The sequence below is a fragment of the Anomaloglossus baeobatrachus genome, chromosome 4 (assembly GCF_048569485.1).
Source record: "Anomaloglossus baeobatrachus isolate aAnoBae1 chromosome 4, aAnoBae1.hap1, whole genome shotgun sequence".
NCBI classification, from domain to species: Eukaryota; Metazoa; Chordata; class Amphibia; order Anura; family Aromobatidae; genus Anomaloglossus; species Anomaloglossus baeobatrachus.
The window spans coordinates 659,850,300-659,865,314 of NC_134356.1; the positions used below are offsets into that span (position 1 = coordinate 659,850,300).

Here is a 15,015-nt window from a genome sequence, read left to right on the forward strand (position 1 = left end):
AGAGATACACAGATCCTGCAGGCGCCGTCACACAAGGGCACGGTCAGATCAGAACATATATGCATTATTTGGGTTTCATGTGATAAGCCCAATGTGCATGAAGGCATTTGAGGTATGCAAGTGGGAGTGCCCAGGGTGAGGGTACCTATAGGAAATGAGTCAGCCCCCGGGGTGTGCCCAGCATAGGGAAGCACTTGTCTATGTCACATCATGTGTTATAAGCCCCACCTCACTGGGATGTACTCCGTATCTTTTAAAAATCACACCACTTTTAGTCCCTGCCCACTAGTAATGTGTATAGGAGGAGGAAAAAAAAAAGGCAAATTAATTGAAATCCATCCAGGGTTGTCCAGGACACTTTGCAATTTGCACTAGAAGTGTGTGCATCCCGGGCACAGGGCAGGGCAGACCTGGGCACTACAATATACCAATATAGGGGCGCTGCTGCTGGGATTAGAGGATATGATCTCCAGTATTACCACTATGGGACCTTCCAGGATCTCTAAGATTACCCTCCTGCTCCTATTAATACAGCTCGTATCTGCCATCTCAGGTAAGAGCCATCGCCGATATATGTATCTATATATATATATACACACACACATATATAGTTATAGCGCACATATACTATGGTTTATTATATATATTAGTTGTTTATAATGTCTGTATAAATATATATGCTACTATGTTGCACATATAATCAGGCTTTGTGATAGATCATATTGGTTGGTCATAAATATGAGTATAAATATATATACGCACTGATATGTCGCACGTATGCACGGACTCATATGATATTAGATGGTTATGATACACGTGTGTACATCTATATACTGTATGTATATAAAATGCAAACGTATAATAATCAACTAATACCATACATAATAAACCTTTAAGCCCAGTCCATGTTCTTGTATATATATATACATATATATATGTACACATATACAGACCGGTCTGGTTGTAAATATGTGTGTGTGTGTGTGTGTGTGTATATATACACACAATCATATCACAAGTATACACAGGCTTACAGGCTCATCATTTAGGATATTAATGATATTATATGGTTACTTTATGTGTATTGTATCTATATAGGTATATATGAATACACACGTATCTTAACCATCTTGTGTATATATGTATGTATGTGCATATAAATATATATATAATAAAGAACGGTCTGGTTATAAATATCTGTACGCTATTATGTCGCACGTACACATGAGTTTATAGACTTAATATATGTGATGTTATATGGTTGCAATGCACGTGTGTACATATATATCTATATACACATGTATCTGGATCATCTGATATCAAATATCGGCCCTGCCCGTGTATATATATATATATATGTGTATTTGCATCATATGGACTGGTCTACCTTGCCCACAAATGGAGGATCACAAAATAATGTACATATGTTAATATATAGGGGCTGTTGTGTTTGGGACTACAAGTCTCAGCAGGTCAGACTGGCTTGGGGTGAGTTGTGCTGCTTTATTTACAGCATTGTTGCTTTGGCATGGGGCTTGTCAGCCATTGCTGGGGTCTCCGGGTCGGGGGGGGGCATCTTTACCTCAGATAACCACTGTAGTATAATAAGGTAGTGGGGAGGGGTCTGAGGTAAAGGTTGCCAATGGCACCTTAGCAAACCAGTATTGGTGTCAGTATAAGTGCAGTTTATCGTGTCATGTCGTGATATATCCTCTTATCGCGATATATTAGAAGGTGACCGATACCGAGCAGCAACACTGACATTTACAACCGGCTTTCCTGTCACACACGCGCAGCTCTCCACACATACCGCGATGCCTCCTTAGCCACGCCCACAGCATGAATGAGCAGCCTCTGCTACGTCATCTGATTGGGCAACGTGAAATCTGCCGATCGCGAGCCTCCGCCCTCACAGCCAATAAGAACACAAGATGGGAGGGGTTAAAATGGGCGGTTAAACCCGACTGTCATCTCCTTCTATGTAGATTAGTATCTTCCCGCCCATTTCGTGTGAGGGGAGGATGAGTGCGTCACTGCAGTGCTCGCTCCTCCCTAATGTGTGAGGAATCGGATGAGGCAAGGGTGTGGCGGCCCCCTGCGCCATGCTTGCTTGATAAGAGCATGTACTCACGTATATGGATGCTTCCATGGCCCTTTCACTATACACACGTTATAGTGTGTGTGTGTATATATGTGTGTGTGTGAAATATATATATATATATATGTGTGTGTATGTATATATATGTGTGTTTATAAACAGTATATATGAGTGTGTGTTTATAAACAGTATATATAATATGAGTGTGTGTATGTGTTTATGTATGTATATTAATATATATGTATATATATATATGTGTGTGTGTATATATATGTGTGTTTATATACACAGTATATATATTGATATATGAGTGCGTGTGTATGTGTTTGTTATTTATATATATATGTGTATGTATATGTGTGTGTGCATGTATATGTGTGTGTATGTATATATACAGTATGTGTGTATATACCACGAGTCTTCAGTGGTTGATACCTTTTAATGGCTGACTGAAAAGATTGTAATAATAGCAAGCTTTCGAGACTACTCAGACTACTACACTACTTCATCAGGCATGGTATCTCTACTGGCTAACATGGTACAAAGATGTATTTTACCTATATACACCACATATGGCTGAAGGAACATTTTTGACGTAAAATGGAAGACTCCTTCATATTAAAGTTTTGTCAGACGCTATCAATGGCGTTAATATTTTTCATTTTGATGACACTAATCCTTAAAGTATGGCAAAAAAATGGCCGGACTATTATGTCTGAAGAAATTGCGCCAGACCAAGAGTTAAACCCCTCGTGACCAATAAATCGCTTACGACCACATTCCTTGAATTTTATCGAGCGTCTGTTGTCAACGGTTAAGAGGTCACATTGCGAGGATCTGCGGTTAGCGCTTGTCACTTTCGCCCCATGGTAAATCGAGTCGTATCGTGACCTTGATTTTATCGTCTCATCTGAATTGATCTTATATTTAGGGAGGAAGTCGATCGAATTGAGTATTTACGGCCGTATCAAAAATACGCTTCCGCCACTTCTATCTGTGGTCGTAACTCGGGGAAAAATACACTTCTCTGAACAAAGTTTAGCTTCTCTTCTCGTTGCTCGAGCCAAGGTCACATTGGTTATTTCTAGCTATCTACTTTATTAATGTAGACATGATTAATGTCTTCTGCGTTTGATGGATAGTTACCTCGGGAAAGAGATACTCAAAAAATCCCTAAATTTGAAACATTTCCCATGACTCAATTTCATACGACAAGAATAGAACAAGAATTACAACATTATTTTTATAGCAGGTGTGAACAGAGTCGTACTTGCTCCTTGGCTCGTTACTGGGTCTATAATGGGAGGAAAAATCCTTTAAATCTGTTACATTGGTTCACTTTCAGGAACTGCTTCCACCATTGGTGAGCTCTTTGCAGTTTTCTTGTTCCCTGTGGCCCTGATCAGGCTACTACCTCTTCTTTATTCTCACTAATGCACTTTTTCCCTTCCCTCTGTCTTTACAGTTGGGCATATTTGCTTCTTTTGGGAAGCATTGATCCCTTCTATCCAGATCAGATTCTTCACCTCTTTTTTTCTTTAATATGTGGTCTTATCGCAGCAGTCCACGTTGCAGCAACTTTCTCTACGCCAGGCTGTCAGCACTAACATCTCGGAGAGAGAGCCACACCCTATATTGCTCAAGCTTCTGTTTAACTCCGACCAAGCCTGTAACTTATTTACGTTTGGCTCTGGCATACAGTGTATGAAATGTCTGTTTTCGATAGTTGAAACCTAAGCAAGCAGGAAGCCGTATGTTTTCACAACTCCTATTCACCGGAACTTTTTTTAAAGGTGCTTCGAAGACGTTATTTCCGATTTTGGAAAGTTGAAAAAATATCCAGGGGATGTTATCGATTATTTTAGGGAGTGGCAAAGCCAAGATCTCCTAGGTGGCATCTCTGAAGAAGGGCAACTTGAATTTACCATTGACCTCATCAGTGCCCAGGACTGCCTAAAAGATGTTTAAAGGGAACCTGTCAGGTGCAATATGCACCCAGAACCACAAGAATATGGGTGCATATGTCTTACTGTCCCTGTATCTAGTAGCATAGATAAAGAGAACTGTAGAAAAAGTATTTCTAAAGATCTTTTATCATATGCTAATGAGTGCAAGGATAAAGGCCCCGTCACACACAACGAGATCACTAACGAGACCGCTAACGAGATCGTTGTTGTGTCACCGTTTCTGACGTAGCAGCGATCTCGTTAAGTGTGACACCTACCAGTGATCAGGCCCCTGCTGTGAGATTGCTAGTCGTTGCTGAAGGGTCTGGACCATTTTCTTCAAAGGTGATGTCCTGCTGGGCAGGACACATCGCTGTGTTTGACACCTAACAAGTCGCTCATCGTTATACAGGTCGCTCATCGTTACTGCATCGTTGGTAAGATCTGACTGTGTGACATCTCACCAGCGACCTCCCAGCGACTTTTACCAGTGATCCTTATCAGCTCGCATCGTTTTCGGGATCGCTGGTAAGAAGTTAAATGTGACGGGGGCTTTAGTCGCAAGGGCATTAGTTCATGCCCTAATTATGCCCTCATTATGCCCTCTTAGCATGTTAGCACGTCAACAGGGGCATACTAACATGCAATTCAATGCAGCATCACCAGCGGTGACGCTCGCGTACCTGTGACCGCTGATCAGAAGTCTCGGCGCTTCTGGTCATGCGCACTAGATCTCTCTGAAGCTGAGCCGCATATGTGTCGCCCTGGGCAAGCCAGGGGACACAGATAACAACACCACCACACCCCACACTCCAGGTAGGCACATCACAGCTAACCAGAAATCCTTGTTGCCTTCCTCCAGAGGTTGATGATGCACACCAGGGGGTGGGCCAGGCGGTTGGCTCCGCCCACCAAGGAGCTCACAACTCTGGAGGCAGGAAGAAAACCAGGCAGATAGCTCAGGGGAGAGCTGGAGAGAGGAGAACTGTCAGGGACATGAAGGAGTGAACAGCAGAGTAGCCCAGGCAGGGGCTAGAGTAAACAACAAGAAGTGAAAGTGAAGGAAAGGAAAGTGGAACAGGAGGAAAGCAAGAAGTGGTGACAGAGCCTGAGAGCCCAGCTGTGTGTAGGGCTAGAACAGCAAGGTCAGCGACGGCGGTGACTGTCCGGAGTGGGACAGTTCGGAAGTTCCTGGAAGGACCCCGTTGGCTGTGTGCCCGGTTGTCTGGAGCAGTGTTCCGAAGGACAGTCAGCACCAGGGCAGGGGCCTCTCGGACCCCGGCAAGGCTAGGAGTCGCCCAATTTGCCGAATCCGTCAGCGAAGGGGACGCAGATCCCCCAGCAACAAAGTCCCGATTGACGGCAACAGCCCGACCATTAACGGGGAGACACCGCCACCGCCAAGGCACCAGTTTCCCCAGGGCCAGCGCCTGCGGGCAAAGTGTAGAGCTCCTCCGGCCCAGATTGCAGTCGGGGAGCGGGTAACCGGAGGGAATCCACCGATACCACCAGACCACAAAGGTGCAAGGAAGAGAGAAGTCACCGTCACCTACCGGGAGTGCAGGTGCAGCCGTCTGTGGGACCGTCCTACCAGCCGTTGGTTTACCGTACAAACTGTGTCCGTGTCAGGCTGAGTGAGTACCATAGTGCCGCAAGGCACAGCGCTGCCCCCCGCGTCCCTGCGCCCTCCAGGCCCTACACCTTGCATCTCTTCACCGGGCCCCGGGATCACCAACCCCTACCCACGGAGGGGCAACACAACACCTGGCTGCTCCCATCACCATCCCCGGGACCCCCACACTGAGCAGCGGTGGTGCCATCACCACAACCGTGGGTGGCGTCACGAACTATAATCCCAACAAACACCCCCTTTTCACTCACGGGCGAGGAGTGTCGCTCGAGACACCCCGGGATCCGGCCCGCAGCTCGAGCCACCAGGAGCAACTGCCGGACCCGAGCAGAAGGGGTGAGCGCGGTGTGCTGACACCCTCCTCCCCGCCCGCGACAACTTGGCGTCACGAACAGGATCTTACCGCTCTGCCGTCAGGTAGAGGTGCGCCTTGTTACCGCCGGAGACATCCGGCAGAAAAATTTCAGAAGCCGCCATCTTTGGCGCGAAAAGTTCCCGCTCGAGCGTCTTCTCGAGCAGTAGAAGCGCGAAGGCCAAAACCCCGCCCCGAGAGAGGAGGGGCCGAAAAGAGCTAAGGGGGACGCGATGGCGGCTGGACGCGTGTAACAACGCCGCTAGAAAGACGGGGACACGAATGGAGAAATGGCAGCGTCCTCGAATTGGAGTGCGGGAATACCCGCCACCGGAGTACCCAAGCTCTGGGGGAAACGAGGCGGAGTAGCTTTTGAAGACTGCGGCCCGGGTGAGCTCCCCGCCGGGACCGCTGCGTGGTTGGAGCGGGAGCTGGGCCGCTTCTGCGTGAAGGTGAGGGCGCAGAGCTTGCAGCAGTTGATGGACTGGAAAGCGGAGATGCGAAGGATGGTTGCCGTAGTAGGGGCCCGTGAGCAAGGGGCCGCTGCGGCCGTGCCGCGTCGCGATCAGTCCACCCAAACCCCAGAGCCGGCCCTGATTGAGTGGGAGACAGACATCAGCACCGCGGCTGGAGGTCCGAAGGGGATGTCGTAGATGGAGGAAGAGGTCCCAAGTATGCCGCCTCCCCCGCCATTCCTAACGGCTGTCAGCGGTGCGGGGTTGAACTGCCAGTGGGAGGAAAATCCCATGTACCGCTCGGTCGCGGAGTGGGCCGACACCATGCGGTGGTAGCCGCCTCCAGGGCAATGGATGCCCGCTGCACCGTCCCCGTTGGGACCACCACTGAGTTATTTGTTTGAAAGTTTTTGAAAATTCTGCAATGATGAAAGATGATTACCCGAGTTTGTTACCTGATTTGCAGCTGTGATTTGCAACCGGCTGGAGCCGGCACCGTTGTCCCCGTGGGGACCGTTAAAAGTTTAAAAATGCATGGGAACTATCCATGGACAAGCCCGTGAACTCTGCAGGGCAACCACAAACGTTAAGTGGCTTGTAAATATGTTGGGTACCGTTACCGTTTCCGCAGGCCGCCTCCGGAGAGGCAGGTTGGAGGAAGGGCCCTGAGCAGAGCAGGCCAGGGCCCAGCCACCAAAGGGACCGGTGGCTACCCTCTGGAGGGAAGGACAGATCCCGCTCGGGTGACTTGTGCTGGACTGTGGGTCAAGGGGTGCTGCCTGGGTTTTAGGGGCAGCATCAGGGCCAGGTTGCTTGGGTGGGAGAGAGCGGAAACCGTGACCGTACACCGTTGCAACGTTTAAAGTAAAATGTGCCTCCCGTCTTGGGAAGAGTTTATGATTAAAATTGTTATTTATGTTTGATTAACCCTTGTTATCCCCTTTTACAGAAAAATAAAACCGGTGTAGGACGGCAGCCCGCGGACGGTCTGCATTTTGCTAAGGGGGAATGTGTCGCCCTGGGCAAGCCAGGGGACACAGATAACAACACCACCACACCCCACACTGCAGGTAGGCACATCACAGCTAACCAGAAATCCTTGTTGCCTTCCTCCAGAGGTTGATGATGCACACCAGGGGGTGGGCCAGGCGGTTGGCTCCGCCCACCAAGGAGCTCACAACTCTGGAGGCAGGAAGAAAACCAGGCAGATAGCTCAGGGAAGAGCTGGAGAGAGGAGAACTGTCAGGGACATGAAGGAGTGAACAGCAGAGTAGCCCAGGCAGGGGCTAGAGTAAACAACAAGAAGTGAAAGTGAAGGAAAGGAAAGTGGAACAGGAGGAAAGCAAGAAGTGGTGACAGAGCCTGAGAGCCCAGCTGTGTGTAGGGCTAGAACAGCAAGGTCAGCGACGGCGGTGACTGTCCGGAGTGGGACAGTTCGGAAGTTCCTGGAAGGACCCCGTTGGCTGTGTGCCCGGTTGTCTGGAGCAGTGTTCCGAAGGACAGTCAGCACCAGGGCAGGGGCCTCTCGGACCCCGGCAAGGCTAGGAGTCGCCCAATTTGCCGAATCCGTCAGCGAAGGGGACGCAGATCCCCCAGCAACAAAGTCCCGATTGACGGCAACAGCCCGACCATTAACGGGGAGACACCGCCACCGCCAAGGCACCAGTTTCCCCAGGGCCAGCGCCTGCGGGCAAAGTGTAGAGCTCCTCCGGCCCAGATTGCAGTCGGGGAGCGGGTAACCGGAGGGAATCCACCGATACCACCAGACCACAAAGGTGCAAGGAAGAGAGAAGTCGCCTACCGGGAGTGCAGGTGCAGCCGTCTGTGGGACCGTCCTACCAGCCGTTGGTTTACCGTACAAACTGTGTCCGTGTCAGGCTGAGTGAGTACCATAGTGCCGCAAGGCACAGCGCTGCCCCCCGCGTCCCTGCGCCCTCCAGGCCCTACACCTTGCATCTCTTCACCGGGCCCCGGGATCACCAACCCCTACCCACGGAGGGGCAACACAACACCTGGCTGCTCCCATCACCATCCCCGGGACCCCCACACTGAGCAGCGGTGGTGCCATCACCACAACCGTGGGTGGCGTCACGAACTATAATCCCAACAAACACCCCCTTTTCACTCACGGGCGAGGAGTGTCGCTCGAGACACCCCGGGATCCGGCCCGCAGCTCGAGCCACCAGGAGCAACTGCCGGACCCGAGCAGAAGGGGTGAGCGCGGTGTGCTGACACCCTCCTCCCCGCCCGCGACACATACACCCGGTATCATGCTGCTCATGACCAGAAGTGCTGGGCATTCAGATCAGTGGACACAGGTACGCGCGTCATCTCTGGTAATACTGCATTGACTAGTTGTTAGCACGCCCCTGAGCGCAGGAAGTAACGCCCTTGAAACTAGTCCCTGTGCTCATTAGTATATGATAAAAGATCTATAGAAATACTTTTTCTATAGATCTCTTTATCTATGCTACTAGATACAGGGACAGTTAGGCAGGGATTGGCAATATGCTCCCAGAACTGCTCGGGGGTCTGGGTGCATAGTGCATCTGACAAGTTCCCTTTAAATTTAACACATTCATTACCCTAGACAACCAGGGATTTTACCATTAACATATTACATTTATGTGACAAGTAATGTTAACGTTGGAAAACCCGTTAATTAAGAAGTTCCCTTTATGAATATCACCATGGGATCTACCTAGTAGTTGAACCTTGGGCGTTCATGCTTAGGGTGTGACGCATCCTGTGGGGCAGGTGCTGTTTACTGCATCTGCCTTCTGCTCTGGATAATAAAAAGAGGTACCTAAGAGTGAACCCTATTAAGTTAAAGGGGCCTGAACTGCAATACCACAACAGCCCATACAAGACAGTGGTGCTGTTTCTCAAATAAAATAGTCATGTTTTTATAGCTCACATCAACCCTTCAAAAAAAATGTACTCGGAGAGTAAAATTCACACGTATTGTTTTTGATGCATCTCTTTTCTATATAAAAACCACCGGCCGTAGCCAGAAAACCACAGAATTATCTACACACACTTGTGGCGTGTGTTTTCTGTTGTTCTTGTGTACACAGTGCGTTTTATAGTGTTTTTTAATAGTTTTTTTTTTACTGCAGTTTTGTCACAAAACTGCATGCAAATCCTTATGCCAGCAAAGTAAATGAGAATCCTGAAGTTCTGTGCACTGTTGCTTTTTTCCCTTGCAGATTTGGTACAGAAGTGAATCTATAGCATGTCAATTATTTCAGCGTTTTTCCAGCCCAGAATGCAAAGAAAATGCATTGAAAAATGCACCAAAAACGAGTCAAAAACGCGTCAGTTCACAGCAAGAAGGCTCGTGTTTTTTTCTACTAAGATGCAGATTTGGTGCAGGTATTTCTGCAACCAAATACTCAGTATGCGCTCATATCCTTGGCCACCAGTGTGTTTTTTAGAGTTTTCCCATGTTTTTTGTAAAGACTTTTTTTTTTTTTCACTGTCATTTTCCAGTCTTTTTTTTTTTTTTTTGTTCCATTTGAATAATGAAGCAACTGCTACCGCCTTTTGTGCAAAGATGATAGAAAAATGCTAAAAAAACACCTCGTATATTCGTCTTTTGGGCATCTTTTTAGCTTTCTTATTGACACCAGAAGAATGCTTGGCGTTTGTAGAAACGTTTTTAGAAAAGTTTTTAAAAATCTTCAACCCATGCAAAGCAAGTTGTTGTCTTTTCATAGAGATGGTTGTTTATTGTTTGATGTATTTTCTATGGGTATGTGCACACGATCAGGATTCTTTGCATCTTGGACGTGGCGGGTCCTGACATGCAGGACCACGAGTCTCCTCCGCAGGAGACCGCAGTTGCTCAGGCCCACAATCCGGGCTCAGGTAGTTGCGGTCTCTCGCTGTGTTCTCCCTGCGGAGAACACTTGCGTCGCTGCAGCAAAGAATTGACATGCTGCGGCTCGGGAAAACCGCACCGCAGGGCAGTTTTCACTGTGGGAAAAACAAGCACAGTCTTATAATAGGTTTTTCAGGCGGTTTCTGTGGAATAATTACCTGAAAAAGACATTGTGTGCGCAAAGCTAAAGAATCGACATTCTGCGTTTTGTTTTTTTTAAACGCACCACAGGTCTAAAAACGCAAGTAAAAGAAATGTATAGAGTAAATGAGATTTTATATGTATAGTGTAAATGAGATCTCATTCATTTTTTCGGTACTGTAAGGCTATGTGCGCACTAGAAATGTGAAGTTTCTCAAGAAAATTTCTTGAGAAACTTCTGGGAGTGAAAGATTTCCGGACCTCCGGGAAAAATCCGCACCAAATCCGCATGCGGATTTGCCGCGGATTAGCCGCGGAATTGCCGCGATTTGCCCGCGGGTGGTTCCCTGCGGATTTTTGCAGGCTGTACTGCCGAAATCCGCAGGGTACCTGCGGAAATAATGGACATGTTCATTTTCTCAAGAAAGTTTCTCGAGAAATTCTTCTCAAGGAAATTTCTTGAGAAAAATCCGCACCAGTGCGCACAGCTTTTTTTTTTTACCATAGAATTTGCTGGGAAATGTCTGCACAAAGATTGCAGACATTTCTCAAGAAATTTCCGCGGCAAATCCGCGGGTAAATCCGCGGGCAAAACGCACTAGTGTGCACATAGCCTTAAACATCGAGCTTTTCTTATGCGCAGAAAAATATCAAAATCGCTACATGTGAACAAAACCTAAAGACAACAACCCCTTTTATGATTTCACCTATAGTTGTGTAACACATACTTTTTGGGCTTGAACTGGGTCCTAATCATGAGCACCTACAAACAGAAAAGATAATGCTAGGTTCACATTTCCGTTAAGGCTAGGTTCACATTTCCGTTGTTTTAAATCCGTCAGCGACGGATCAGTCGTTTTTTAGATGTCAACTGACGCAACGGATGTGTTTTTCACAGGATTCCTTTCACAGGAGGAAAAAAAACCTGATCCGTCGCGTCCGTTACATCCGCTGTGCATCCTTTTTTTGACGGATCAGTCATGATCCGTTTGTGTTTGGAACTCCCCAGTGGGTGTGCCAAACATGCTGGGCATGCTCAGTAGAGCATGACGGAATCCAGCGCTGGATTCCGTCACAAAACGGATTACAACGGAATCCAGCACCATAGACAAACATTACAAGCTTGACGGATTGCGACGGATTCCTGCACGGTGCGTTAATTTTGATGGCCCGAAAAACGTTACATTCTGCATTGTTTCTGCCTGGCAGTCAGTCCAAAAACGACTGACCGCGGCGCAGCGGATGCAACGCAAGGTCATCAGTCACAATCCGCCACTAATACAAGTCTACGGAAAACAACGGAATCGTCCAAACGAATTCCGTTGTTTACCAGAGACGCGGATTGTGACTGATACAATTTAACGGAAACGTGAACCTAGCCTAAGAAGTGTCTCTCCGATGTGATTTCGAAACGCAACGTAGCAAAAGAGGTGTACTCTTTTCTAGCCAATAATTTAACCACTTCACCGTGGAATATGTCTATCAGTTCTAAAATTTTGAATAATTCCCATCAGGAACTCCTACATGAGAATAAAAGCTTTGCTACCTACCGGAATTGCCTAAAAGTACAATCCTACCGTACATTTAGAAACCTTTCATGGCAAGGTTGCCACGTGAGTCACATTACATGATGCAGAGTTTCCATACTAGATAAGGCAGTACAGGTAAAAAAAGACAATATACGCAATTACCACACACGTGCCTATTTAATATACAACCGTATCATAGTCAGAAGAGGTGAAGAGAACAAAGTCCTTGTAAGACACTTCTAAAGGGAGCCTGAAAAGGTGAATGGTTGTGTAAAGGGACACACATTACTCCCGAACTGGAGAGAAGTTGGCTAAAAGTCTTAAGAAAGATGACTGACAGGAAGTGCTAAAATATTCTAGGTTTCGATGTCTTCCGTGAGTTCTTTTACGTAGCGCACCCCCATTATGTAGAAATAACTCACACAATGTGCTGGAATTTACTTTTCCATCAAGAGGAAGTAATGTATGATGCAAAACACTGTTCTTTACAGTAAATGCTGTAGGTATTACATATATGAAAGATGACAGATGTGTACTTTAAGTCTTTATATACATCAACTAGCCTTACCGACTGTTGACCCTTTGTATTACTCATGGTTTCCTCATTTGCTTTGGGGTCGCCATTTTTAATACCTTTCCGGATAAATGATATAAATGAAGGATAAAGTTCACGTGTGGGCGTTTAGGCTGTTAATGTTTAAGCCAGATTGTCTTCGATTCGCCGCACTTGGTTTCTTTCTACTGTAGATGGTGAAATATTACCTGGTGCCATCATCTGGTGCTCACCGATGCGTTGTCAGGCCTACTACTATAAGTTCATCCAAAGATATAGAACGGTGGCATAAAGAATTATCTTGTCTTGGGTGATAGGGTCTTTTTTATTTTTTTATGGCCACACCCTGATGAATGGGGAGTACTTGCAACTTTAGACATATGTGGTTTCGGGAGACAACGTTTTGGAAGATTCTAGTTGTCCTTTCCTATCAGTATCATGAAAACCCCGATATCGGCTATACTATATTGGCAAAACTGGGATACTGTCCCACCCTAATATCTGATGAAGCACAGTGGGTCAGCCAACATGGGGGTGAAGTGAATCAATAATACAAGGAGGACGGATTTCTGGGTTTTTCAAATTTTTTTTACTCATCCCACCTTCTCTTTTATATAACACCTCGCCATATCTTTCCACCACGTGGTATATGACCTTGTGTATACTGAAAACAAAGAAGACTACCGTGTCTTGACGAGAAACCACTCCCGATCTTGTATTATCTGAAATATACAAAACAAGGATATTCTAACTTGTCTTAAGGTGTAATGCAGGTGTAAAAACAAAAAAGGCTCTCTATATTGGCAAAATTTGTCTTCTAAGTCGAGAAAATCTTGGTACACCTTCTTTATCTTGTATCCCTCCTTCCTACAAGAAGAACTGCCTTCATTCCTCCGAGAGACTGGAATAGACCGGGCTGACTATATGCTGGTGGTATGTGAGAGCTTAGCCACTCCTATGTGAAATTAATGCGGCCTCCTCTCCCTGCCTGGAAATCTTTACCATATGTATATAACTGGCTTATGTCAAAGCTTTTAAGTAAAGCCCCATTTCAGTTCCTTGAAATATGGCATCAAGAACGTCTTTTATGAGCAATTCTCTACTGTAATGTTGTCATTATGACTCGGCTGTTCTGATAATGAGCCTAAAGACCTGTGGGGCCGTCAGATTCCCCTCTGGGGAGGCAATGATGGATCTATCGTTGACAGTACACCTGCCTAGGTCTGGAAACAAAACTTCCAGCTCCTGAGGCGGTTTCCATGTTCATTACATATGATCTAGTCTCTGTAAGGTGCATATCCTTATCTCACATCGAGACTTCTTACTGACACAAGCTGCGAATACCAATAATGTATTCACTTCAGAGGCCCGAGGCAGCGGAGTACAAGCTACTGTAACGTACAGACTTCCTTCTAAGTGTCATGTGCTTGATGTTCATGCATGTGATTTTGTGGCGCCCCTGAGGCTTCCGTTGCCACAGGTCATTGCACCCCATCCAGCGGTGTGATGCCCCATTCTGAGAGAGGAAGAGAGTGAACTCCGGTCCCCTGGTAAATCCACACTACACCCATTGTTAGGTACTGTGAGACTGTGACCGGGGTTATCTATGACGGCCGGTATGTCTCGCCCCGGTTGTGCTCACTCCATGATAGAAAGTAAATCCACTCTAGGGTTAATGCTGTTTCCCTACAGGCTGAAGGAAGGGTTAAATGGAAACAGGAACGAGGGGCAGGTGTGCCGGGTGTGAGGGAGTGATCACAACTCCCTGAGTCTCTGCTGGAGAGACATGTATATTGCTGTGGATTTTTGTTTGGACATTAAACACCGTGTGCTGTGAACCTATATGCCTGGATCCCGTGTCTTCTGCTGCGCAGCCGACCGTGCTACCTCACATATGGTGGAGAATCGGCGGGCATGCCAGCCCGGTGAGGTGTACTTCCTTTTCTGGTGATCCGGTAGCACATGTCCTGGATTCAAGCAGCTATACTACGGCCCAAACCCAGCGACGCCATGGAGGACATACTAAGGCATTTGGCTCAGGCTAATGCACAACAACAAGAGGCTAATGCACAGCAACAACAGGTGAATACCCACCTGCTCCGGACGTTGGAGCAACAGCAGCAACAGCACCAGCAATCCTTGAAATTGCAGGAAAAAAGGCACCAAGAACAGATGGTTCTCCTGGCCAAGTCAATCCGTGCCGGACCGGCAGCAACAACCCCGGGACCGGGTGACGACGGCAGCGTCCGGAAAGCGGTGAGACAAGCGTTGCAAAAGATGACCCCGGGGGATGATGTGGAAGCGTTCCTGGCAGTGTTTGAGCGGGTGGCCGAGCGGGAAAAGCTGCCGACCCCCCAGTGGGCTGAGGTATTGTCGCCCTATCTGACGGGGGAACCCCAAAAAGCGTACCTGGACCTCGGTACCGAGG

The 15,015-nt window shown here is 47.3% G+C and overlaps 1 protein-coding gene across 1 annotated transcript in view; it reads left to right on the top strand.

The window, feature by feature from the left end:
* Positions 1–298: 298 nt before the first annotated feature.
* The window catches only part of LDLR (low density lipoprotein receptor), a 36,837-nt gene continuing 22,120 nt past the window's right edge, over positions 299–15,015 (top strand). Inside the window, exon 1 of the mRNA XM_075346533.1 lies at positions 299–553. Coding sequence (XP_075202648.1) covers positions 463–553 — 91 coding nt within the window. The 5' untranslated portion in view covers positions 299–462. The remainder of the gene's footprint in view (positions 554–15,015) is intronic.